The sequence below is a fragment of the Malaclemys terrapin genome, chromosome 19 (assembly GCF_027887155.1).
Source record: "Malaclemys terrapin pileata isolate rMalTer1 chromosome 19, rMalTer1.hap1, whole genome shotgun sequence".
Lineage (NCBI taxonomy): Eukaryota > Metazoa > Chordata > Testudines > Emydidae > Malaclemys > Malaclemys terrapin.
The window spans coordinates 16,262,177-16,289,472 of record NC_071523.1 but is presented as its reverse complement, the minus strand read 5'-3'; the positions used below and the strand labels follow the sequence as shown (position 1 = coordinate 16,289,472).

General features: G+C 42.5%; 1 protein-coding gene across 2 annotated transcripts in view; it reads left to right on the top strand.

The window, feature by feature from the left end:
• The window catches only part of SSU72 (SSU72 homolog, RNA polymerase II CTD phosphatase), a 59,501-nt gene extending 43,896 nt beyond the window's left edge, over window positions 1-15,605 (top strand). For both annotated transcript variants that reach the window (XM_054009041.1, XM_054009042.1), the window contains 3 exons: window positions 8,517-8,656; window positions 13,023-13,141; window positions 15,005-15,605. In XM_054009041.1, the coding sequence (XP_053865016.1) occupies window positions 8,517-8,656; window positions 13,023-13,141; window positions 15,005-15,106 (361 nt within the window). In that variant the 3' untranslated portion in view covers window positions 15,107-15,605. The remainder of the gene's footprint in view (window positions 1-8,516; window positions 8,657-13,022; window positions 13,142-15,004) is intronic.
• The last annotated feature ends 11,691 nt before the right edge of the window (window positions 15,606-27,296 follow it).

Sequence of the window (27,296 nt, the reverse complement as noted above, 5' to 3'; positions counted from 1 at the left end):
ATTGAAATCTCTATGAAGAAACAGATAATGCTTAATCCAGTTGGACAAATAATGAATAGTACATGAATTAATGGAAAACTCAGAGTATCGGCTGCACAGTTTAGTGTTCTATTCCTCCTTCCTTCACTTAACTCCCATCTCCCGGCATAACTGTACAACCCCAGTTTTATTTCCTGTTCCTCCCATTTCATTGTCCTCAGAACCTCCTTAGTTACTTAATCAAAAGTAACGTGTGGCAGTGCCTTGAAGCTCTAGTCATGGACTAGGACCCCATTGTGTGAGGAGTACCAACACACCACAAAAAAGACAGTCACTCCCCCAGAGAGCTTACAATCAAAGTAGTGACCCAATAAAGTTGCCACTGTCTGAGCTATGCCATTGTTCAGGCCCAGGGCTGTTCCTTTTGAAGGTGAAACCATTTTCTTTGTGCATTAAGGGCCTAAATTTTCAAAAACTATTAATTATTTTAGGTGCCCGACTTGATACTCCAAGGGCGGATGCTTTGCACTGTCTGAAAATCAGGCCTCTAAGATGTCTGAAGTTAGTCATGCAAAATCACTGGTCACTTAAATTTAGGCCTTAGAATTCATAGAATCATAAAGTAAACATCCAAGGGCATTTGAGGGAAAGGAACTTTTTTGGCTGTATATTACTGCTACCTCTATTCTGTACATAAATTGTGTATGTAAAATGCTCAGTTAACCATAGAACGTCTGAGACTATGAGCAGACAAAATAGATGGGTGGAGTCTAAATGCAAAGTCCGTTGCATCTGGAAATGGATATAAAGAATGTCCTTTGTTTAGGAATGGTCATGTTTTAAGAAGGGGGAACTGTGAAGGTCTTTACAGCTAAACCATATAACCAGCCAGTATTTTACTGTCCTCTCTGTATAAGAAGTTTTTTGTCCCACGTCCATCAATATGGAATTTGACCACCCTACACAGCAACAATTGTCTACAACTACAGTGTCCTTCCAGCTATGTTTCATACAGGATCCTCTCTGGGTTTTGATAGAACTGGTGACTCATTCTCCCCACTTTATTTATAATCAGAGGGGAAAATGAGCCCAAAGAAAAATGGAACAATTGATTTGGAACAACTTTTCCTGACCTATTTTATATCGTGTTTGAAATGGACTTTCTTCTTTACTGTTACAAGCATTGTTACAAGAATTGCCTACTTATATATAAGTAGTTCTTGCCATGATCTGGCTGAGGTAGCACAGGAAACCATATCCTATGACACTGGCAAGAATAACCTTTTTTTTTTTTTTTTTTTTTTAAATAGTAACTTCCCTATTTTAATGCTTGTGAAAGGTGCTGGGATGAAAGTCCTGGAAGACAGAAGTCTTTATCCACAAAATGTACATTATGGCCTTTAGCTTCCTCCGCCTTGGTTCCCCCCACCAACGTGCTTCAGTCCTTTTCTGAATGGTCCACATCCATGGGTGAAAGAGGAGTTCAGTTGCTGTTGGTCTCTTGAAGACTGTTCAAAATGGGTCCAATGGCGAGCTCTGATAGGTGTGGTTTTGTTTTTGTGTGTGTGTGTTTTTTCAAGCGTGGCCACCTACGTGTTGAAAACTTGACTAGAAGCTCCCATTCTTTCCCTCTTGGCCATCAGAGGGTGGTAACTTCTGGCAACCTAATGGTGTAGAGCTCCCTATTTCATTACTGACTCACTGAGTCATCTAGTTCCTCTGTAACTCTTTTCTTTCTTTAAACTAACAGGATGTTAGTGTAAGAACGTCATCCCTTTTCATTGCAAGGTAAGATTATACAGAGTTGGTTTCATTAATTAGGATTGTCGTCATGCTGGATTTAATAAATACATAGCAAAATTTAGTATTAATTAATGTAACTGACAGGACTGATAAAAGCATGTGATAGGCTCATTTTGTGAACACATCTGCTAATATACTTAAGTCCTGACTTGCAATACTCCTGCTATTCTACTTCCATGCCTTTCCCGATCACAGATTCCCAGTGATATCACATTGCAGGACAGTTTTGGGAGTTGGACTAATGTTTCATTGTTAAAGGGAAGTTTACTAGCCGGCTGTACTATTTAATACACAATATGTCTGTATATTTCATAGAACTGGGAGGGACCTCGAGAGGTCATCTAGTCCAGTCCCCTGCACTCAAGGCAGGACTGAGTATTATCATTCTAAACCATCCCTGACAGGTGTTTATCCAACCTGCTCTTAAAAATCCCCAATGATGGAGATTCCACAACCTCCCTAGGCAATTTATTCTAGTGTTTAATCACCCTGACAGTAGGAAGTTTTTCCCAATGTCCAACCTAAACTGCCCTTGCTGCAAATTTTGTGTGATATTGCAGGAGTTCTTTTAATAAATCTCCCTTTTTCAGGTGCTTGCCCCTTCACAGTGCAGTGGTTAATGCATGAGGAAAAATAATAGCATTGATCACTAGCTTTGGGTTAGATCTTTCAAAAGCCATTTTTGCTGATTTCTGTGATCAAACCCTTTCACACTTCAACAGAGGGGCAAATTTTGATCTCAGTTACCCTGATGTAAATTTGGGGTAACTCCCCTTGAAGTTAATGGAGTTAATTGCTTCTGATTTCCCCCTTGTGTGAAGTGAGGAATCTGGCCTCACTTTGGGATGTCCAGAACACAACTATTCTGCGGTATCTGAAAGTTCTCTAACAATCTAAGTCTCTTGTCTCAGCAAACTTTGCACTCTTTTTTGCCATGCAAAGTGTTACAAGAAATCTGCCACCATCAAGTGCATGACTTTTTCCTAATCCTAACACCAAAAGAATGGGCTCTGTTCAGGCTAGCTGCTTTCTGTGCTCCAAATATCACTAGAATATCTGATGCCCTGGCCAAGATCACAGCTTTGCTGTTGCCTTGCTACAAAAGTAAAACTAGAGTTTTACATCATTGTGAGCTTGTATGGTGGTAATTCTCTCTCTCTCTTCTGCCCCCCCCCCCCCCCCCCCACACACACACACAGGTGGCAGTTTCTCTTTAAGGCCACCTTGTCTTTGTTCCTGACCTTCCTTTTCTCTTATTGTCCCCTTGTGGTTCCATATATGAAGTGTACTCCAGTTAAAATCCTAATCCCTGAAAATGGTACCCACAGGTTTAGAGTTGGGTTAAGTTTTACCTGCAGCTGTGCAAGTGCATCTTTTATGTGGGAGAGAATAGAAAACATCTTGATGCTGACACCAAGTCAGCTTCTGAGGGATCTCTTCCATTTAATGCAGCTTGACTTAGCATTTGTTTCCAGGGTCTGAGTGTGAGGCTCACAGTGACTTCTGTCCTCTCTGATGGTAATGTGCATTTCCTTAAAATCTCTGTATTTCCTTGTTCCAGAATTGTCAATGGTCAACTATACGGGAACCATACAGAACAGTGTTATCCCACCCTCGAGAAGTTTGCACTAACACAGTATTTTACGTCTCCAATCATGCTGTTTTCACGAAGAACAGAATATTACTCTTACTAGACTCCTTTGTAATCTTTGGGGAGAGAACCTAGCCTTTAGTACGATCGACTATGCTCTAACTTTTTTTCTTAAATTTTAACTTCTGAAATAGAATTTAGAATAACTACAGTTCTCAAAGGTGGTGAATAACTTTGTGGTATAAACATAAACAGAGAGTCTGGCTTTAACATATTCAAGCCGTACATTTTTTGGTTTGTTTAAAAAAAAAAAAAAAAAAAAAAAAAAAAAAAAAACCACCACTGTATCTGTATTTTATTACATGATTCACTCTGTTTAAACATGTTTAGTACAATTTTTGGAATAGTTGCAAATCATAGACCTATAAATCCTTACGCCTCTGGAAAACTTCAAATGGGGAATTGGGAATACGAAAAAGGACACACATCTAACTGGAAGCACAAAGTAGTAAGAGAGAGATTACTGATACTTGGATAAAGCGAACTTCTTTAAATTTTTAATGAGAAATTTGTCAGGATGAATAGCAGAAATACATCTTTTAGATAATTTATTGCAATAGGAAGCAAAGATATTTAGAATTTAGAGATGTTTTAGAGAAATGTTTGCATGAAGATAATTCCAACTGAGAATGTGTAAAAGGCTCAGGTTATGCTGCATTGCCTCATTCTCCTTACACTGGTTTAACATCGGCACAGTTCCACTAACTGCAATGGATTTACTCCAGTTTTACATTCATTTAAGTGAGGAGAGCTGGGCTCGTTACGTAAGAAGAGAGACAATGCAGCAACAATAGGATGGGAGAACCCAGCAGCTCAGGTCGGCCACTGGCAGTGCTTCATGCTAAACAAATCCAGTATAAATCCAGTCCTGCAGAAGTTATTTTGGGTGGGTGTTCAGAGAAAGTGATGGCTTGATCCAGTTTTCTTAATCAAATCACCATGGTTTGGAAGCCCAAGACTGTTTTAATATTTTAGTAGCTGACTAAACCTTATAATGATAGGACGTTGCTGCACTGTTCAGAGTTGGCTACAAAGAATCCCTGTTGATGTCTTAAATACTTGTGCCAGTACTGTAAAGCAATATACCAAAGTGTCCTCTTACTATACAACACATCTTGACATCAGATTCTAAGCCTTCTTCTGTGCTGCACGTAAGAATAGCTTCTTTAGTGTGGATGAAAGCATGACACTGGTAGACTAGAAGCTGTATTTGAGAGGAGTAAGAAAAGGAGGTGCCAGCGTGACATGTAACCTAAACGTGTTCAGGCAGGTACTTCCACTGGCTTCGGCATCAAGCTAGATTTTGAGGTGGGAATAGTCTGAGCTCCAAGTTGTCTGTTCAGCACACACACTGCCAGCTGTGCTGAATTGCTTGTGAGGTTTAAGATGCATATTGCTAACTATAAGGATTGAAGTAAGACACTCACTTTGCTGAGGACTTGCCTGTATATATCTGCCAACTAATACTGATAGCACCGATATTGTATATCTCTGTGTTTGAATTCTATGAGTTGAGAGGTCATGAATAAACTGATTAGAGGGGCAAACAGTGGGTCGGCTTACTCTTGTTTGGGACAATCCACTGGGTGGAAGGACAGAGTATAACCTTCTATGAGATGATCTCTTTAAAAACAAAACTTAGTTTAAAGTTGAGTTTGTTTTACTGTTCATTGTGATCTTTTTGGCTTTGTGTGGAATAAGTGGAGGACAGCTGATGAGTTGAGTTCTTTAAATTTTACAGACCTAAAGAGTTTCTCCATACAAATGAACACAATACATCTTTAGTAAAATTGAGAGACTGCTCATGTAAATAGCTTGTGTTCTATTGACTAAAAATTAGTATGTAGTGCTAAGGGTACTAGAGAAATTAGGTGCACATGCAGGCAACATTTTCTGACTGGAATCAAACGCATTTGAGCCCAATTCTAATCATGCTTCAGTTTCACCCTTGTGGGATTCCATTGACTTCAGTGGAGTTACAGTGGTATGAGATCAGAATCAGGCCCATTATAAAAGATGGTGGGATCAAGGATGTAAAATGGACATAATATAGTTGACAAGCAGTGGTTTGTCTTGGTTGAAGACATCCTGGAGAAATGCATATGCTTCTAGTGTTGACTTGCTGAACATCATAGTGGTGAGATTGCTGCTGTAGCTGAGAGCCAGCATTGCTGTTCAAAAGTCAGAGAAAAAGTGTGTGGATACCATCTGGAGAGGTGGCTCTGCCAAAGGACGTGTCTAGAATGCATAGGGTAGGAGACGGTGGGGATGGGACACTGGGCAGAAGAGGAAGGTCTGACTCAAATGACTCTCAAGATATCTGGGCAAGCATAGTGGAGGTAGTGACAGAAGTGTCAAACCATCAAGGCATATTTAAATTCACCCCAGCTTGTGATGGGGGAAAGAAAAGGATCATGAGTACATAATGCAAACACTCACCATTCCCACCTCCACTTGTTGAACGTGTGGTATGGTTGTTTCTTCAGGTGCAGTGTGTATAATAAGAGCTATATGAAAATGGCACAAGTCTTAAAATACTTGTTTCTGGCCTCCTATTCTGTATGCAGGCAGATGGCCCCTGGGAGAAAGTAGCTGTAAGTTGGCAGAAGAGGTAAAACTTGACTGTGTGGGCTTTTTAGTAAATTTAATTCCCTGCCTTAGTGTTCTAAAGGACAGATGCCAAAGACATATTTTATCTTAGAAAGGAAACATACCCAAGAGCAGCTGATATTGTGCCAAAGCATGTGATTAAGAGAGTATGTAGACAGAAAAATCCAGGACCAGATGGGATCCAACTCAGGATCCTGAAGGAAGCAGAAATTGGGGGCATACCTGATGGATTGGAGAGTAGAAGGAAAGCATATGTTTTAGGCACGTCCGGGGAACTAACGTCCATTAAAACAGAAGGATGATAAACATGGACTCCCAAAAGGAAGAACGTGGGTAGTAAATCCAGTGGAGCTTTTCAAGGATGTAACCAAGAGTGACCTGGTGAAACTATGGACCTAGTAAGTGCTGCAGAATTATTTGAGTAGATAATTAATTGGCCATTGTAGACCAATCATAATTCCATGTGGAAGCGTTTTTGAGAAAGGGATAGCCAAAGCTTGGGGGAGTGATTTTCGTTAGTGATCTGGAAGAAGGAAACATGTAATGAGATGACAATTGGCTGAGGATATAAAAAGGGCAGCACCAATCTTTCTTTTGAAGCGCAAAAGACATTCAGAAGAATGTTGTCTTTGTTAGGCAAGTGATCTGGACAATACAGTGTGGAGAATGTAAGCTGATAGTGAAAGACCAAAATAATAAAAATAGAATATCTACTCTATATACAGCAGAACACTGAGTAGGCAGAGGAGCTGGGGTTAATTTTTAATGCAATTCAAAACTTATTTTATGTTTTGTTAAACATCAGAGTTCAGGAGGGCTTAGGTGAGCACCTGTAGGTTAGAGGAAGTGACTTCATGCAGTTCCTTCAACAGCACCTGAGAATGGATTTGGGATAGTCTGTATAGATCCGGTTACCCAGGCAGCACAGGGGAATTTTAGAACTCGCAGGATAACCAAAATGAAAGATACAGGGACTTGAGTCCCAAATTATTTCAAAGATTTAGAAACTAGGTCTGTGTTCTTTAGAAAAGAAGTTAGAGGGGTTCGGGGAGGAGTATGAATCTGTAAAGAATGCAAGAATAGATATCTCACTTCAACATTTGCAAGATTCAAGATCAGAAAGGGTCTGGCTACTAAAGAGGGGAATTCCTATACACAAAAATCACACATTTGTAAATGGTGCATCTTTACACTGTTAATAACTAGTGCAAACTTGCATTCTCCAAAGACTTGTTTGTAAGTATCACTGCTGCTTCTGAGGTGAGAAGAGAGATGTGCATTGGCTAATAGGTTTCTTCTATCCACACATTTTTGGTGTTCCTAATCCACATCTGAAACGTTGCCTCCAGATGGGGTTTTGCCGAAGGGCTTTAAGTTAGGTATTTTCTGAAGGTAATGAACCAATTTTTAGAAATGGCGTGTCTGGAAATAAATGGCCTTTCACCAAGGTTTCAAATTATAGCAAGACTTTGTATGTTAAACAGTTTAAAAAAAGAAAAAAAAAAAAAAAAATCCCAGAGGCCTGATTCTGCAGGGGTTTGACAAAAAGCCTAAATGAGCCACAGGTTAAAATGGCCCTGTATGCTGGCGCATCTTACTGAAACCACATATTTCAGAAGCCTGGGAAGATAATGATGGTGTTGACAGCAGTATGTCCCATTCCTGTATGGAATTGGAATGCAGTGTGTGAATCCTGGCCCTGAGATTAGTCATACCACTGAAATAGATACTAAGCAACAGATGAAATTCATCCCTTTCATATGAAGACTGTATAAAGTTCCAATAAGCATAAATCACTGTCTTTCTCCAGCACACCCAGGCTTGGTGACACATTTTCAAGGCACTTTTCTCCTTTGGGTTTTTTAATTCCCATAGGAAGATCGGTTATAAAAACCCAGTTCTGAGTAGGTCCGACACATGTCTGCAACTAGCATTAAGAGCACAATATGACTGGCTTTTAACATACAGGCCCTGACTGTTGGAAATATTGTAAGCAAACAGACACACGTTTTTATGTATATAAAACGGGTACATGTCGTTAATTGCTCAAGTATTGTGGCTACAGAACTTGCTCCATAAAAGACAGAAGTTTCTTCATTTTCAGAGAGCCTTCGAGGGTCATCTTTGCCTCCGAACTGACAGTAATAGTACATTTCTGTGAAGGTGGCTGTGTGTTCCAGAGACTCTAAGAAATTTTCCGGAGTGGGTTGTCTTTCCAGCTTTTAGGACATTGCTGTAGAGTTCAGTTAAGTTCATTGACCTTTATCTTTTCAAATAGGAGACAACTTATAGCTCTTCCTTGGGTGGTTTTTTTTTTTTTGTTTTTTTTTTTTTGTTGTTTTTTGTTTTTTGTTTTTTTGTCCTAATTATTAGCTTCTAAGCAAACAAAGGCAAATAAAGAGTAATGGAAGCATTTACTTTACTGAAAGAACAAAAAATTACTTTCCAAGTTACTTAACTCTAGAAACTTCAGATATACACAGAATGGGATTTTACACATGTTGGACAGAAATAAGCGAATCAAGCCACGACCAGAAAGATTCCAGAACTGCAAAGATGTGTTTGATCTGATTCTAACTTGTGAAGAAAGAGTCTATGATCAAGTAGTAGAAGGTAAGGACCTTGGATGGTTAAACTAAGTTTACTTCAATTACCCTTTTAGTCCCTCTCAAATTGGAAACGTGTATCCAACCCATCTGGCGTCAGCTGGAAGATGCATCTGGGAAAAGACTAGCAGTCCCTTATCTGGGGTCAGATGTGTCACAAAGGTGATGGCTAGCTGGGAAAATGCCAACTATATCTGTAAAAGATGTTAGTGGGTTGTGCACATGCCATCAAAACAGGTAAGGGGTTGGTGGGATTGGAGGAGCTATCCTGAAAGTCAAGTATATTTACAGACTAAGATTCCAAATGCTTCTGAAGACGGAAACCCAGCAGGTTGAATATGGTGCATCCTGCCTTTATGGAGTGGGTGTCGCCTTGCAGGGGAGAGATGCAAAACAACCCTCCTATCTACTTCCCTGAAAGCAGAAGTTGCCATTTGCAAATGAGTCCATACAAAAGTCTGTGTGTCAGTTGCCCCATCTCTACTACAGTTCAGACGACGTTAAGAGGCTCTGGCATAACTATGGCGAACACAGGTTCAGTGTGTCCACACAGCAGTGTCTCACCAGCTAGGTTGGCCTGTCCATATCTCCATAATACATAACTGTCTGGGTCTGTTGGTTCTAGGAGAGCTGCCTAGATTTTTCCCCAGATTACTGATTCATCTGAAGACTGCCAGGGACAGAGGGTTGTGGGTGTTCTTCTCACACAGCACTGCACCATGTGATATCCCTTCCTCCCCCCATGCAAATCCTGGCAGTGGGAAAACTCATAGACTTTAAGACTGATCATCTAGTCTGCCCTCGTGCACACTGCAGGCCACGGAACCCCACCCAGCCACTCCTGGAATAGACCACTATCCTCTGGCTGAGTTATTGAAGTCCACAAATCATGATTTGAAGACTTCAAGTTACAGAGAATGCGCCATTTACATTAGTTTAAACCTGCAAGTGATCCATGTCCCATGGTGCAGAAGAAGGCAAACCCCTCTCCCCCCCCCAAAGTCTCTGCCAATCTGACTGGGGGAATATTCCATCACAACCTTATCTGGCAATCAGTTAAACCCTGAGCATGTAGGCAAGACCCACCAGCCAGACACCTGGAAAATAATTTGCTATAGTAACTCAGAGCCCTCCCCATCTAGTGCCCAATCACCGGCTGTTGGGGATATGTGCTACTAGAAGTCACAGATGGGCTATGTGCCACTGTAGGCAGTCCCATCATACCTCCCCTCCACAAACTTATCAAGCTCAGTCTGAAGCCAGTTAAGTTTTTGCCCATACTGCTCTCCTTGGAAAGCTATTCCAAGGCTCTTAGAAACCTTCACCTAAACTTGTTAATGGCCAATTTATATCCATTTGTTCTTGTCAGCATTAGCGCTTAACTTAAGTAACTAGTCTCCCATCCTGGTATTTATCCCTCAGATATATTTATAGAGAGCAATCATATTTCCCCTCAGCCTTCTTTTGGCTAGGCTAAACAAGCCAAGTTCTTTGAGTCTCATCGTAAGGTAAGTTTTTTCCATTCGTCTGATCACCCTAGTAGCCCTTTTCTACCTCTTCCAGTTTGAATTTTTCTTAAACATATGAGAGACCAGAATTGCACACAGTATTCCAGATGAGGTCTTACCAGTGCCTTGTATAATGGTACTAACGCTTCTCTATCTCTATTGGGAATATCTCGGCTGATGCATGCTAAAATTGAATTAGCCTTTTTCACGGCTGCATCACGTTCATGGCTGATAGTCAGCCTGTGATCAACCAATACAACAGATCTTTCTCCTTTGTTGCTTCCAACTGATAAATCCCCAGCTTATAGCAAAAATTCTTGTTAGTCCCTAAGTGCATGAACTTACTCTTTGCACTATTAAATTTTGTCCCATTGCTATTACACCAGTGTTTAAGGTCATCCAGATCTTCTTGGCTAGCTAGGCATGGTTAGAGGGTCCCATCTGCATTTCAGCAGACCTGCATTAGAGCCCAGTTACTGCCTGACAATCATGTTACAACCCTGTCCGTAAGCAGGTTTGAAGCAAGGTATGCCAAACCAGTCAGAAGCCATGGGCTAACTGTGTTGCGTGTGGGTATATGGAGTCAGCTCCATTACAACCTGATTATAAACTTATTTAAAACCATAGCATGGATGATCCTATAGTCTGAGCGCTATCTCCAGTGCTGAATGGTATCAAGCTATGTTAAGTCTGTTTTTTATTGAGAGAAGTGGAAACTGGTTCATGTCACACTAAGTAAGCAACCATTCAGTTGCCTAATAGTGAATGCTTAATACTTACACAGCTCTCTCCATGGTAAAGGCCTTTAAACAATCCTTATAATGTGCCAGAGAGGTAGAGACGTGCTATCCCCATCTTGTAGATGGGGGTAAACAAAGCCAAGAGGTGACATGCCCAAGAAAATGGAGGTTCAATCGCTTTCTTGGTGGTTCTTTCTCAATTGAAGCCCCCTTTACCTGTTTCTCTTAATGCTGTCACAGAACAGCTGCCACTGTTGACAGAGCCCAGCTGAGTGTGCCAGAGGGGCTGTTGGAGAATCTTGAGGCACCATGGGCGTGCGCCTCCTCACACTGACAGCTAATGCAAATGTAACGGTGCTTAGAAGTGAGAGCGGAGGCAGGAATGGAGCAGTGTAGCCAAATCACGAGAGGAGCTTCTGCTGGAACTGTTGCCATCACCAAATATGAAGAACACATTCTGGTTTCATTAGAAGAGTCTCTTTATTACTCCACAGGAGACAAAGTTCCTGTATTAAACATCCCTACAAATACTGTCCCTTAATATTCAAAAACAACAAAGAGTCTGGTGGCACCTTAAAGACTAACAGATTTATTTGGGCATAAGCTTTCGTGAGTAAAAACCTCACTTCTTCGGATGCATAGGATCTTTAAGGTGCCACCAGACTCCTTGTTGTTTTTGTAGATATAGACTAACACGGCTACCCCCTGATCCTTAATATTCAGTGTGCTTGGCTCCAGCCAATGGTAAAATTAGCATGGGGAGTATGCATCTACAGTATAGATGTAACAGTGCTTTGCACTTACATGGTGCTTTTTCGAGGGGGATTGTCCCCATGTTACAAATGGGGGAAATGAGCACCGTGAGGCTAAATCATTTGCTTGAGGGTATACAGTCAGTGTCTGTACCAGGAGCAGAACCCAGCCTCCTGGATAACCATTCAACATGCAATATCCCACAAATGGTGAGGAGTTATCTTTAAATTCATAAAGCAGCCAACCAAATCCAGTATCTTATATGTCTAAATAAAAGTTTTTGCCTGCCTGCTTAGTCCATCATCAGCATGTTGCCAGCTCTCCGAAGCACTGTATATTTACTTCAGGTTTCTGTCAGTTGTACTATTGCAGAGCTCTGGGCACTTTAAGGCAGCTGGCTTAGAACCACTTTGTTTTTTATGAGAGTAAGCCCCCTGAGATCTGAATGAATTGCCCCTAAATTCAGCACCCGCTGCTCACAAAGAACAGCCCTTGCTCTAGTATTTTAGAAGAGCGTTTTCTCTTTGGTCGGCGGTGGCAGGCAACTGCTCATTCAATTTCCACATTGTGCATCTCTTTCCAAGTGTGACGAGACTCTTCAGAATTGGCAAATGAACGAGAGTTTGAGTGCTGCTGCATAGCTCCTGCTATGAATGGATGAAGAAATGTTAAACCGGAGCCTTTGGCTAACTTTGCTACGCTGAGGTTGCAGGAGGTGGGCGGGAAAGAGAGCCTCTCGTTAATGCAGAGCACACCACTAGAAGCTTATAGAGTAGCGAGGCACCACAGTACTAGATATTCCACAGCCTTGCAGAATTTGCTTCCCTGGGAAGAGTTAGCTTTTTTGATCTGTGGGTGAAACACATTAAGGCCAGTTACTTCAAAAGTGACTGGTGAATTTGAGTCCTGGCTTTTGAGACACCTTAAAGGGACCTGATTTGCATAGGATATTTGCACAGCATTCTCTGGAATCAGGCCTATTTAAGGTGTCTCAAGTTGGACACCCAAAATCACCAGTCACTTTGGAAAATCTTGGCCTAGGTCTTTATGATTATCCAAGTAAAGGCTGGGCAAGTAACTTTTGTGCTTGGGCAGGTGAACTCTCGTATCCTTCTGCAAGGTTCAATTATTTTATTTATAGCCAATCTCCTTTTGCTTCACTGAATACTTGGGGGCACTGCACAGCAAAATAGAAAAACATAAAATAGCCCGACCTCTTAAAACAAGATTCAGGGAGGACTGAGACAGGACAAGACCTGTTTCGTTACTATAGCCCTCTCTCCCCATAAAGGCCTTACAAATATTTTCTTGGATGTCCATTTAAAGCCTGATGGTTTTCTAAAGTGTTGCTGTTTTGTGTGTTCCCAACTAGATTTAAATTCCAGAGAACAGGAGACATGCCAACCCGTACATGTGATTAACGTGGACATTCAGGATAATCATGAGGAGGCGACTCTGGGAGCTTTCCTTATTTGTGAGCTATGTCAGTGTGTAAGTATAAAGTTCTCATGCCCTATGGGCACCTTGGACTTAACTGATTAAAAGGTTTTTGTTTTTTTAAATTACTTAAAGATGCTTCTTGGAGCACTGCCTATGGTAGGTGATTAACCTGGGTGAATCTTTACTTGAAGCAAAATCCATATTGACAGACTGATGCTTCCCGAATCCTTCCCTAAGATTCGCTTCAGAGCGGATGTGCCTAGATGGATGAATCATCATTGAATTAATGTTTTTCTAGGGAAGAAAAAGTTTAAAACAAATATATAATTAGCCATGGGCATTGTGCTTGAATGAATACGCAATGCTTTTAGCTACTATTGTTTAAATCCAATATTGCACAGCCTGCACACATCAGCACTTACTACACGTTGAACCCCAGATGTGCTAACACTTCATTGTGTGCATAGAAACCATATATACTTAGAGGGGCTTATGTCCATTGCGACACAAGCTTTTAATATACAGTGATTCAGTTTAGCTGTTCAGTTCTGAGGCATTACAAGAATGAGGAGTGCATCTTTTCAGAGTGTTGAACAAATCCCTCATTTGTGTGTGTGGTGGGGAAGAGATAAAATGCGTAAGCAGCTGGTAGCTTCTACTTTCCACCTTCAGTATTCTTGGCCCTACCAACTTATTTAATCAACACTTATATCGTCACTGGCTGATGCATTAAATTCTGAAGAAATCTAGCATTGTGTCCACGAGGGCAAAGGGAAAATTCTTCCACCCGCTAATAAGCCTCGATATTCCACTGTCATGGCAGATTGGAATTCCACAGGAAGTCTGGTCTATTCTCTTGATGACACACACACACACACACACACACACACACACACTTTTCAGTCTCCAAAATCTTCTGTAGGCTTGATGAGATGGCAAAGCCATGTTTAAAGCTCTCAAGTCTCCTGCGTGTGCTTGCACCTAGCGTGGAACTTGCAGCTATTTTGATTCTTTCACAGGGAATGTTGGGTGGGGTGGGGTGGAGGAGAGGTCTCCTCGTGTCGCATGATCCAGGAACATGCTCATATGTAGTGCTGCCAAGAATATGCTCAGTACATTGGTTTGTGTTTTATGCTATTGTTGCCCAGTCTGATCTGAAGAAAAATATCACCAATATGTTGAGTGGGAGCGAGAAGGGCTGTAGATGTAATTTTCTTAGGTCATATATAGTCTCTCTCTGTCTTATGTCTTGTCCTCAGACAAAAGAGAATTCCTGGCCACACTAGTTAGGGAAACAATGTTAGATGCCTCCACTGCTAATATAGGTACTAAGGGACGAGGATCACAAGGTAGATGGGACCTTGACTGTGTTTTGTAATCAGGCTCAAGTCTTGGCTGTGTGTTGAAATAGGATTAAGATGCCATCCACATTGCAAAATGGAACTAAATTGTAACTAGGTTGGGGGCAACAGTATTGTAACCTGCTGCCTCGCACAATGGTCTTTCTAGTGTATATGGGGCCACTGTATTTGTTTGAAAAAGGTTCTGATTCCAGTGTGAATATGGCCCAATGTGCCAGTCTGTCTGACTGAATTCCTTTGAGGATTTGTTTTTGTTGCTAGTACTGAACTCAACAACCAAGCCACATCTTTAGTAATCAAATGTGGTACAAATTACATGTCAATATTATAGTTGCATGTTGTTTTGTATGTTAAAGAATACATGTGTGTATCTACATATTGGGTGCAGCCTTCAGATTACTGGCAAATTGCCAATGAAGTCCTTAATGTTTTATAATTTGGTCCATCCCAAATTCAGATTTAGAAATAAACCTAAACAAAGAGGAGCTGCCTTGCTGCAAACTCCATCAGCATCCTCTGATGTCAATTACTGATGTGTTCTTCCTCTTCTTAGATACAACACACAGAAGACATGGAAAATGAAATAGATGAGCTGTTACAGGAATTTGAAGAGAAAAGTGGAAGGACTTTTCTTCACACTGTCTGCTTTTATTAAAGCACGTCCGTCGCTTAGGCCTTAATGCAGATGAAAGAAGCATGTGTGTAACGTTCTGACCATACTGTACTTTCCCGGAAGATGAACTTCGAACTTTTTTTTGTTAATAATTTTCCTTTTCAGTATTTGTTTTTACGTTTCAGGTGTTCTGCCACAGGCAGGCAGAGAGACCTGCTGAATTGTACATATGAAAATGAGAAAAAAAAATATACATAAAGGCCACCTATTTAAAAATAAAAATCAAGATTTTTTTAAAATCCTACTTTAATTGTTACAAGTGGGATTTTAATTATAAAGAGAATGTTTCTTGGATGATACAGTTTATATTGTATTTTTCCAGCTTACAAATTTATTTTATTTCAGTTGTGCATTTTTTTTCTTCTTTTAATGAAACTGACTGAATGGCTGGAATATGCAAAGATGTGAATGGGAAATGAGTATCTGTATATTATTAGAGATGACATTGGGAGCATCCAATAAAAATGAAAATCTCCATTTCCTCCCTATCTTTGTTTTCAGAACAGAAGCTGGATAACTGCATGTTGGTTCTTTGTGATGAAACTAAAGGTCTCTAAAACAGCATTAGAGAAAAGTGGGTTCAAACAAATGAACTTGGGTTGAGGGTATGGCACTGAACTTGGACTTAGAAGTTCCAGTTTCTAATCCTGGTTCTCCCAAAAATTTCATACATCACCTTGGGCAAGCTGCAAAGTCCCTGATCCTGCAGTGAGATGCACTGAGGTCAATGAGACTCCATACAGATGCAGGGATTTGCTTATGCACATCTCATTGCAGGAATCAGGGCCTTAATCTATCTCTGCCTCACTTCCCTGATATGTCACTTATAACCAAGGTGTGCTATGGGAGCGTAAAATAATGACGTGAAAGCCTTAAGATGCTATAATGACCCGCCACAAGTAAACAGACGTGTTCCATGGATATAAACTGGCCGTGGGGAGTGACCTTAAAGTCTATGAGTCTATGTGAAGAATGGGAAACCGTAAAACCTAGAAATAGGAGCGATTTAATTATAAAGGGAAATTGAGTGTTTTTTGGATCTAAACATTCCCTCCTGTGTTATGGTCTCAAACAAGATTGTGTTTCTACTGTCAGGCCAAAAACTGACCAGTCGCTGTTTTTAAAGAAAACCAAACCATAATTGTATTGCTCAAACTGAGGGAAATGCCAAAAGTGAACAGCATAAATTGTGAAAATGAATTACTTAATTAGAAGGTAAAGAATGAAAAAAGTGAAGCACTACTGATAGAAGATGAGAATCATATGTTGATGTCTCTTTAAAGGTAACCTGTCAAGGATTCAGAGAGGACTAGGTTTGTGTCCTTTTTACTTCTTTATGATGTATGTAGAGAGGAACTGAAAGGTGTTTGCTTATTTTAACATGACACTGGAGTCAGAATCTGGATTCCTATGTTCTATTTGTGGCTCTCCCGTTCTTGTGATATAGTCTTGGATAAAACTCTTACCTACCCACCCACCCCCATTTCACAAAAACACTTATGCATGTGCTAAAAGCTCCATTGACTTCAATGGGATTTCAACACATGCTTAAAGTTAAGCAAGGGCTTAAGTGCTTTCCTGAAGTGGGGGCCTTTGTGTGTCCTTTCCGATCTGTAAAATGCCGATATTTATCCACCTCTGTGAAACACTTTGAGATCTACGCATGAAAAGCCCTATGGAAGTGGCAAGTATCTACCACTTTCCTAATCTCTTTAACAAATACACATACAGTGCAAAGATGTATTTCTTCAAAGGTAAAACGGATGCAAATCAAGTATCTGACTATGTTGCTTTGCACCCAGCAGCTCTTACAGCTCTCAAGTGCAGCTTTCTGCACCATCAAGGGCACTGTGGAAATTCTTCCCCTCTTTGCCCAGGCATGATTTGCGTTAAAGTGAAAAGCCATGACCCTGTAGGCCAGTGGTTCCCAAACTTTAACGATCTATGAACCCCTTTCACTAAAATGTCAATTCTCATGAACCCCCCCCCACCTAAAAATGAATATTTCCAGGGATTTTCTCCTTTACCTGAGTATAAATTATAAAAGCCGTGATCTTGGAAATATAAAATTTGTTTTTGACATGCTTATTATACACTATTATTAATTATTTATCATTACAATATTTTTATTACATTATGAAAATGGCAACACTCTTCCAAGATCTCACTTTCGTAGTTTGTATCACTTTGAATAAGCCTGTTATAAGACAAGGCTCCTATGTTTCATCAAGGAGTATCAGATGTGAAACAGCATGAAGGTATTTAAGAAGCCAACTCAAAGAGTTCCTCCTACACAAGCATTCAGGTCTTGAGCAGTCCAGGCAAACAACGCACGTTACAACAAAGCTTAATCGTGTTCTTCATAATAATTTTAAAAACAATACGAGCTGCCTATTTAATTTTAAAAAGAGCAAAAAAAAAAATCCACCTCCCTTTCCATTTCTTATAAGGAGTCTTGAAGTTTAAATCTCCTCAGTGTGATAGATAGGCTTGCTTTGATCTGCTTAGCTCTTGGAAGTCCAGGGGCTCCAGGCTGCTGGCCCCGTGCTGCCAGGGATCCCTAAGGACAGCTCTGTCCGCCATTAGGGAATTTTTTCCCAAGAATCCCCTGTAACATTTTATGAACCCCCAGGGGTTCACGAACCCCAGTTTGGGAACCACTGCTGTAGGCTGATGTGCTTTCCAGGAATGTCTTAACTAACCACTACATTATACTCTGATCACAGAAAACCCTACCTCACTAAAATACCCACCCACCATTTTCCACCCAAAATGTAAAAGTTACAAACGGAAACCATCTCCTTGTGACTACATTCCTACGACTAGAGGGGAGTTAAAACCATGGCACTTACAAGCAGTATTGCTTGCATAGTAAATACATTTTCTCTGTTTCTCTTCTCATCCTGTTTCCTTTTTTCCTTGAGACTATTTATTTAAGGCAGGATTTCATTCAACTTCATCTGCCTCTGGTCATTCATATGTTTGTGACGACATAGCTGGTTGCTGTGGGAATATTTGCAGTCAAAGAAAGATGATTAAGATGACCCTAGGAGGGCTAAAGTTCTTAGAGATGGCCTCTTTAAGAAAGGCGTTCCATGTGTCAGTCATCCAGAATGATTGAACAAAAATGTAAAGCAGAATTATTGCTGCTTACCTCAGATAGCGTCCGCAGCTCTGCGGAGTTGCACCCGTGGCGAGCAGAAGCAGGCATAGTGCCTGGAGCTGTATCTCATTTCCATCTTCACTCTTCATAAACAAAACTATTCTCACTTCATAAAAACTGAGTAAGCATCTGAGGATATTGTTGTACATGGCTAGTGAACATGAGTTTTGTTAGCTTTTATTTTAAGTGAGCATGTGTCCATATAAAATGTATATACATATCCAGGAGATCTTCAGAGAGATCCTTTTTGATTACATAGGAATATGCTGTGTATATGTGTGTATCTAGAAGGGAAGCATCCTGATTGCTCTAGCCATTAAGTGTGGAGTCATGTATAGACCTTGAACAGTTCAGCCAAAATTATTCTATTTGCCAAACGGCTAACCTGCTGTTCCTGCAGATTATGCATGAACCATTTGAATTCACCCCTCGCCCCAGCTTTGCCTCCAAACTTACACAAAAGGCTTTGATCTAAAAGCATGCTCTGGGGTGTGGGATTCTACAGAATCACCGTCTCCTTTCTAAGTTGTGCTTTGTCACTCACAGGGGGAATTTAAACTGGGAGCAAATATTTATCACTGAGACAGGAAATAAATTGTAATGTTATTAGGCCTCAAATTTCATGAGCTAAGCTGCATGCTGAAATGGGTTTAGTTAACAGCCGCCTGAATGTGTAGACTACTATTAAGAGGGGCCCACAACCCAACGAAAGGTGATTCTAGCTGCCGTGTGCAGAGATTGCTTCCCGCTCGTACCTTGCTCTGCTGCCTTCTTGAGCTGTTCGTGTGCTGACACATGTTGATTCTGAATTAAGTTATGGTGGCAAAGGAAAGATGTATTTGTACTCTACTCAAACGTGTTTTTGTTTGCCTCTAATGCCTTTCATCTTCATCAAAGCCCGCACTAACAGGGTAGGGCCTAGAAAAACCCAAAGGGTTCCTTTTTTTTTTTTTTTTTTTTTTTTTTTAAAAAGGATCCTACTTGAGTGGTCCAAGCAATCTCCTGTGCCAAAAAATGGTTTTCAAGATGCAGATCAGACCAATAGGGATGAAAGAAAAAAGGGGATGAATTTCTGTTTTTAAGAATATGGAGACACTCCATAAACCTCATGGACGATACTGGCAGGAGAAAAAAATTAAAAATAGCAAGTTTAAAACTTGCATGTCATTGAGATGTCTGGGTGAAAGTGATTGGGAGTGGATGCAGCATTTTAATTGTATGGATATTCTGACATCACTTGAAGGTTTAAAAAGACTATAGATGGAAGAGTTAGAGTGAGTGTGTGTGTATATACATCCTCACCATCCTCACATGTCTCATCAATAATTGGGCTGGGAATATGTTTGTCTTCTGAACTGAAAAGCATTCAATCATTTTTCCTCATTCTGGAGTTGATGCTCTTTAAATCCAGCTAGGAAAAATAATTAAGGGTAACACTCCTCGTGGGGTCTTGGATACAGTTGTTTGGCCCTCTGTTGGTCAGAATGGGTGGTGGTCCTGGCTAATCTCTCCAATCTGTATCAGCCCAGAAGAGGTGGCCTGGAGTGACAGATTCCTCGCAGTGATTTCTTCTTTCTAAATTTAGTGACTACCTTTCGTCAATATTGTTTTCACTACATTGACTTCCCCTGAAAGGCCACATCGATTTAAGAATCTTTCATATCGATGTGTGTTTACAAGGCTTGGCTTCCCCTTGCTTCTAGAAGATTGTCATTATTTCTTGTACGTTTAGATCATCTAACTAGGAACCCAGAGTAGTTCTTATCTCCCCAACCTGAGTCCTTAGCAGATCACACCCCTAACTGGTTTGAGGATTTGCTCTCAGTGTCTGTCAGAGATGTGAAGTTGTGTGGGTTTCCAGGTTACAGTTTAACATCCCTCTTTTTACACCAGTTGCTTCTGATTCAGCGTCTTGGCTTCTTCTGTTGTGCTTATTTATCTTGACTTGTACATGAACTTCATTAAGGCTTGGGGAGGGAGGGATAGCTCAGTGGTTTGAGCATTGGCCTGCTAAACCCAGGGTTGTGAGTTCAATCCTTGAGGGGGCCACTTGGGGATCTGGGGCAAAATCAGTACTTGGTCCTGCTAAGGAAGGCAGGGGGCTGGACTCGATGACCTTTCAAGGTCCCTTCCAGTTCTAGGAGATGGGATATCTCCATTATTATTATTATTTATTATTGGTGAAGGCTCCTTTTTGTCAGAAGCATCAGGATAATGTTTCGCAAATGGGCTTCTGGAAATAACTTGGCAATGAGAGACGCAGGTATTTTCTTGGGTCTATCCTGCCGATCTCATCCCTTACATTCTCCACACACGGGCTTCTGTTGCTGCCATAAGGCACCAAGCAAGTGCAAATGGTACAATAGACCTGTGTACGGTGGAGCAGAGAGAACTTTTCCCTAGGATTGTAATATGGCTGGAGCTAACCCTGGAGCAAATTTTGTGTCTAGAATCCCTACAGACTACCTGGGCTCCTTAACAAGCAAGCCCCTACCTCCTATTCCTGGCCTCTTTTTTTTCCCCACGCCTCCAGGTGCTAAGAGGGGTTCAGAGCGTTCAGTTCTCAGCATAGACGGAGAACCATTTAGGTGCAACGAGGGGTGACTGCTGGGGGCCCTCGATCAGTGACGGGATAACGAGGAAAGACTCTAGACAGCAGCCCTGATAAAGACAAAGCTCGACAGGTCATCTATGTATTTAACACTCAAGCGTCTGAAAATGTTTTAATGTTGGTACCCTGGCCCAAACTTCTCCCTGACCTATCTCCATTGCCTGAGAGGGGGGCAGAATTTGGCCCACTGTCATTGTTCTTCCCAATGGGATAAAATGAAGAGGTCTATTTTATGCAGAGGCCTGTGTCTGTTCTAACAGCTTGTATTGCTACACTGGCTTCTGCCACTCAGTAGGCGAACTGAAGTGATTTTAAAACAATATATTTAAATCTATCCCTAGGGTGCCACCTGGTTGGTTTTAAACTGACCTGGCTGGTTTTTGTAATGCTTTGCTGGTGAAGATTTAGTGTCATGTTTTTTTATTTTCCCCATTGGGACCAACATTTCATGTAAGCTGCAAGCACCCACAAGCTCGCTGCATGATTACGACTGCCACCCATGTCACGTGGCTGGGAGCGTGGCCCACTCTGTGCGCCAGGCACTCAACCTGCTGAAACTGCAGCAGGCAGCTCGTTGCCGCATGGGGAAGCAGGATGGACCTACAGCTTGTGAGTGGTGGACAGGGGGAAGCAGGGGCTTCTGAGAAGGAGACGCCCTCAAAAGTTGAAGCTCCCGGGAGGGGCTGATTGTAGGGGTTCATGAGAGGTGTGTGTGTGGGGGGGAGAATAGCTCTAGGCAGCACTAGAACCCTTTTTGTTAGTGTGTGTGTGGGGGGGGTGCGCTAGTGGCTGGTTTTTCTGCATCTAGGAGGTGGCAACCGTACTTACCCCTAAACTGTGGTGTGAACCATCCTGCCTTTGAAACTTGCCTATTGCAGATGTTCCCGTCCTGTCTGTGATCTTCCCCTAGTGCCTCAGCAGGGGGATGCTTCCTTAGCAGGGATCCTCCATATGAAGTTACAGCTGGGGAACCTAAATACAGGCTGTTCATACTGGAGCCCAGCCTGAACTACTGAGTTTGGAGCCAGAGCAAGGTATGCTTTTCAAAGTTGATGGATCTCAAGATGTTAAATCCATCCCCATGCAGAGTTGGGCCAACCCCATGGTGCTGACCTAAACTTCACTGCAGTATAGTGTATACAGGACCATCTTTTTTTACTGCTGTGCAGGAAGAGTAGTTAAAAGTGAAGTGCGAGACTGCCAAATAAATGAAACACACAAACCACCTCTGAATAGTCTTACATGTTATAGGCCAGCTTTTCAGGTGCTCAGCACCCATTTAGGCACCTAAATAAGGGCTGGATTTTCAAGAGTTTAATACCCAGTATCCTGAACTCTTGAAAGATCTGGGCCCTGCTGCGGTTGCTGAGCTCTTTGGATGTTTGGTATTTCAGGCAAGCACAGGTCATTACTTTGGGCTTGCAACAAACCAGGAGGCTTCTGTTCTGCATTTCCCAGTAGCTCCCCTTTCACGGCCTTACCTTCTCCCTCTGGCTCCTTTTATTGTCAGAAGATGACTTCCAGCAAAAGCGGTGCGAGCCTGCCTCTCGTGAAGGGAGTGTTAGCATCTCTCGCTGGAGTCACACAGGGCAGCAAGATCTGTGGCAGCTTCCCACGTGGGCATCTCTGCCAACGTATCACAAGCCTGACCTTGCTTACCATTTCAGGGTGGGGTTTTTAAGGCCTGTAAGAGTGAGAAGGATGCATATACTATAAGCCTGAAAGGATAACAGAAAAGATAATTGCTGGAGTCTAACTGGCCCAAACAGGGTCTTGAGGTGCTGTGGTTTGAAATAGAGAGGAAATGACCTTGCCGATTTGATTATAATGGTGCCAAACGACACAGTGACTGTATAATGCAAACTACAGGTGCTTGTCTAACTTCACACCTTATGCCATTCCCATGTAAAGTGCTATAAATGGGGGCAAAAGTCTAATAGAAGAGTGGCTTCTTTCTGGTTAGCTTAAGTTGATTAGAAACGGGTTTTAACTCAACCACGATAAGCAATTCTCATACCAAAGTGTCCGAACGTCCTTTAGCAACCATTGAATTACATTGGTTTAAAAGCCGATCCATGTGACACAGGGACAACTGTCCCATTCGGACAAGCTGTCTGATCCCTATCTACCTGAGGCTGATGTCACCCAACCAATTTCATGGGTGACCCTAGCTTCTGCAGTGGGGAGATGAAAGGCTATCTCCTAAATAGCGCCTTGCTTTTAAAGCTGGAGTTGATCTGGTCAGCTACCAAAACAATCTTTATCGTTAAAGTGAAAAAAAAGGCAAATGGCAATTGCTTTGGTCAGGTCAGACAATTGCCATCACCTTGTCCCCAGGCAACTTTATCTTAAAATCTCCCATCACTGCCTCTGCCTCCTGGTTGGCTTTGCTGGCAGTAGCACCCAGGGAAGTGCTAAGCTACACAAGTCACCAGTGAGTTAATGAGTGTGTCGCATAGCCCTGCTCTGTGCACGACAGATAAAACACCAACTCCTTGTCTACTCCTCTCCAGCGTCCTATTGGTCAGACCAATGATGGGGTGCACAATCTGGGTTTGGATGCCTCTCTGTGGCACCACCTGTGTGTGGTCTCTGCTCATGCTACCCCTGGTAGCAGTTCGATGAGTGGGAGGTTTTATTAAGAAAAAGCTCAGTGTAGGCACAGCCACAGAGGCAGAGCTGCACGGGGCAGGAAGTGAAGCCACTGATGGGCAGGGTGCTTTGTCCACAATAAAGTTACTTATTGGAATAATGATCCCTCCACAACATGATGCTTAAAAATTGGCCTTTCTAAGGACCTAGGGCAGCACCTTGTACCCAGCCATCAGCTTCAAAGCTGGTGTGTGAGATAAAGGTGGGGGAGTGCTGGACTTCAAAATGATCAGGCCAGGTGGAAGACTGTAGGTTAATTAATAAAATAAATAAAGGTTATAGTGGGCAGTGACGGGACTGGGGGGAAGGAGGGGAGAAGTCCTGTTGGAGTCTACTGTGGAGTAAAGAAAACATATGAGATTCCTGTCAGAATGACACCTCCCCTCGTTTGTTCCCTGCCACTCAATGAAATTATTTCAGGAGTAGAAATTTCTGATCATTCAATGTCATAGGAGGTCCTGAAGTCCAACGCTCTGTGCTGTGACTGGATTTAATAAAGGACAGGGTGATTTCATGATGGCTAACAACAGTTGTAGCTTTGTGAGCTAATAAGGGGGATGAAATCCTAAACTTTAAGAAAAACAGGAGTACTTGTGGCACCGTAGAGACTAACAAACTTTAAGAATGGCCAGTGGGGAGTCAGAAAGAGTTTACATACGTGCACACATGTATGGTGGTGAGGTGCTGATGAAGTCACGGGGGCTGGCTTCACCCTATTGGTCAAGATGGTAGATGAGAGGAACATGATTTATAACAAAATGGCAATGACTTAAATCTATGTAGGTCCCTCTGTCCAGCTGGGTCCTAAAGGGCTTGAAAACACTTTGGCTAATACTGAAATATGGGGTGAAATATGTCAGCTGTTTAGCGTCAACACTGTCCAACGGTTTAACATGGGATGTGAAGAATACTCAGTCCAACTGAAATTGAAGCATATGGAGAACAAAATTAGCTAGAACAGCGTGTGTTCAGGAGGACACTGCAGTTAACAACTCTACTGTCATGAGAAAAATCCTTGGCATCTTTTATGACCATTAATGATCAGGACCTTTGCTTAGAGACAGCATCTGGGAGACCACAGGGCACCATAATGTCAGGGTAGGGAACTGGTACAGGAGTGATTCAAGAGAAGAGCTCCACCTACCACATCTCTGGCACCTGAGAACTGATCCCGTCTAGCTTGTGAGGGTGGACAGGATCTCAGCCATGCTGGAGTGGCTGCAGGCCAGCCAGAAATCCCAAGCACGCACAATTCCTCGGGACTCATTTTAGAGCCAACTGTTCTCTGCTTTGGGTTAGCTTGGTGGTTACTTTAAAAATGCTCTTCTACAACTAGCAGAGCACTAGCTGCATTACTTCTGCATTACCCCACAGCAGTCTGCAGCTAGCCCATAGAAATTGTTTCGCAGCTCAACGAGACATGAAACCAGGCCCAGGCTGGGTAGGGCACAGAGAGAGCCCTATAGATCGTCACACTGCTTCTTGGGGAAGGGCTGAACCAAAATAGTCCACACTGCCCCCTTCTCCACTCGTCGTTTGTGCCCCCTGCACAAAGATATCAAATCTTTTATGTGCACGCTTTTCGTTTTCTTTCTTTAATCTGCAGTGCAATGTGGGTTCTAATTTGAGGACACAATTTAGTGATGTTAATTATGTGACAGTATTTTGGTCTCTTCCATACCCAGTAGTAGGTTAATGACTGCTCCTTAAAGCATGGAGATTATATAACAAAGTCATTATATAAGGAAGGCTGATTTAATGCCGTTATGGGCCAAAGAACAAAAACAAACTACTCTTTCCCTCCCCCAACTAAAATCTGTTTCACTCTCTCTAATAAGCTTCAGAAACAAATTGTACCACCAAGGTGAAACTGAGCTCCAGAAAGGACAGGACTTTCAAGATGAAAGCGCTGTGTGTTAACATGGCCTAACAACCACTGAGCTGTGTGTTTTCACAGGATTTCTTCTCTTCTCCTCCATTTTTAAATATATTCAGGAGTGAAATTTTTGTAAGGAAATATCTATACGGGCGGGTCACTTATTTTTCCTGAGAGTCAGTGATGCAGTCAGGCCGATCCAGTGAGGTCAATGGAGTTGCCCCAGGGATGAGTTTGGTGCAGCATATTCTGCTTTGGGTTTTATTATTATTTATTTAGAAACCAGCTTTTAAAAAACTGGTTGAAATGATACAACAGCAATGTTTTTTTCTCCAGGAGAAGAATGGAACCCTATGGCTCTAACTAACTTCCTTCTCACTCACACCTGTTCTATAGTGGTGTGACTGACTCCAGATTTATCCCAGGGTAAGAGAGAGCAGAATCTGTCTCTATATTTTTAGAATCCCTTACTGCTAATAATGTATTCTAATGCACCACAAAAATTAATGGGCTTAATGTGCAGCAATGGATATTTAGATTAGCCATTAGGAAAAACTTTCTAACTCGAGGGGTAGTTAAGTTCTGGAAGAGGCTTCCAAAGAAGGTTGTGGAATGCCCAGTTTTGGAAGGTTTTAAGACCCAGGTTAGACAAACACCTGTCAAGGATGGTCTAGGTGGCCCTGCCTCAGCACAGGGGGCTGGACTTGACTTTTTGTGGTCCCTTCCAGCCCTACATTGCTATGATCCTTCCCCTGCTCGCCTTAGAATCCCTGTTCCCTATATGTTAATACAGGCCCCTTCTTCACCCTGCAGCTGGAGACCCATAACTATGAGTAAAGTAACTTCGGAGACAAGGAAGAAAAGGATGCTGGGGCCCAGTGGAGAGCAATGATCAGCACTGCTACCATCCCTTGGTAAAAGAGGGTGGAGGGGCTGACAGAGAAACCCCCTCCCAAAAAAGAATGAGGCTGTCACTCTCTGCGATGGAAAGCGACCAGCAGAGGGCGATAGTAAGACAGGGAAACGCCACACCGAGGCCTATTGGGGACTCGCAGCAGAGGCCAAGGGGAGATCAGGTGGAGTGGGTCAGGTGTTCGCGTCCCGCCCCCTCGGGCTCCTCCCACACCCTTTGTAACATAGGCCATGGGCTCCTAAGGTCAGTTATGGGCACGGTGCCAGTGTCACTGGGATCCCCTAGCAGAGAGCCTCCCCTCTCAGCCCTGTGTGCGCGGCGTGGGAAAGCCCCTGAAAAAGCAAATGCCTTTGACACCCTCATTCCCGCTGTGTGTGTGTGTTGCGGATGGGGCTCGGCTCACTTATAGCTGAGCCTCCCCCCACTAAATCAGCCTTTCGGGGGTGTCCTTCGCTCCAGTGACCGAGTCCCTCCCTGGCCAGCGCTGGGCACCGAGGGAGACGCGCAGGGGGGAGCGAACGCGATTAAAAATCGGGGCCAAACCCCCTTCCTTGCGCGGTGATCCAAAATCGTGCAGTGTGTGTAGGGGGGGAGATGATTGTGTGTGTGTGTAGGGGGGGTTGTGTGTCTGTAGGGGGAGGGGGTTGTGTGTGTATGAGGGGGGTGATTGTGTGTGTATGGAGGGGGGATTCTGTGTCTGTGTAGGGGGAGGGGATTGTGTGTCTGTGTAGGGGGGAGATGAGTGAGTGTGTGTATGTAGGGGGGATTGTGTGTCTGTGTAGGGGGAGGGGATTGTGTGTGTATGTAGGGGGGAGATGAGTGAGTGAGTGTGTGTGTGTATGTAGGGAGGATTGTGTGTCTATGTAGGGGGAGGGGATTGTGTGTATATGTAGGGGGGAGATGAGTGAGTGAGTGTGTGTGTGTGTGGGGGGGGGGGGGGGGATAAAGAGCAGGCAG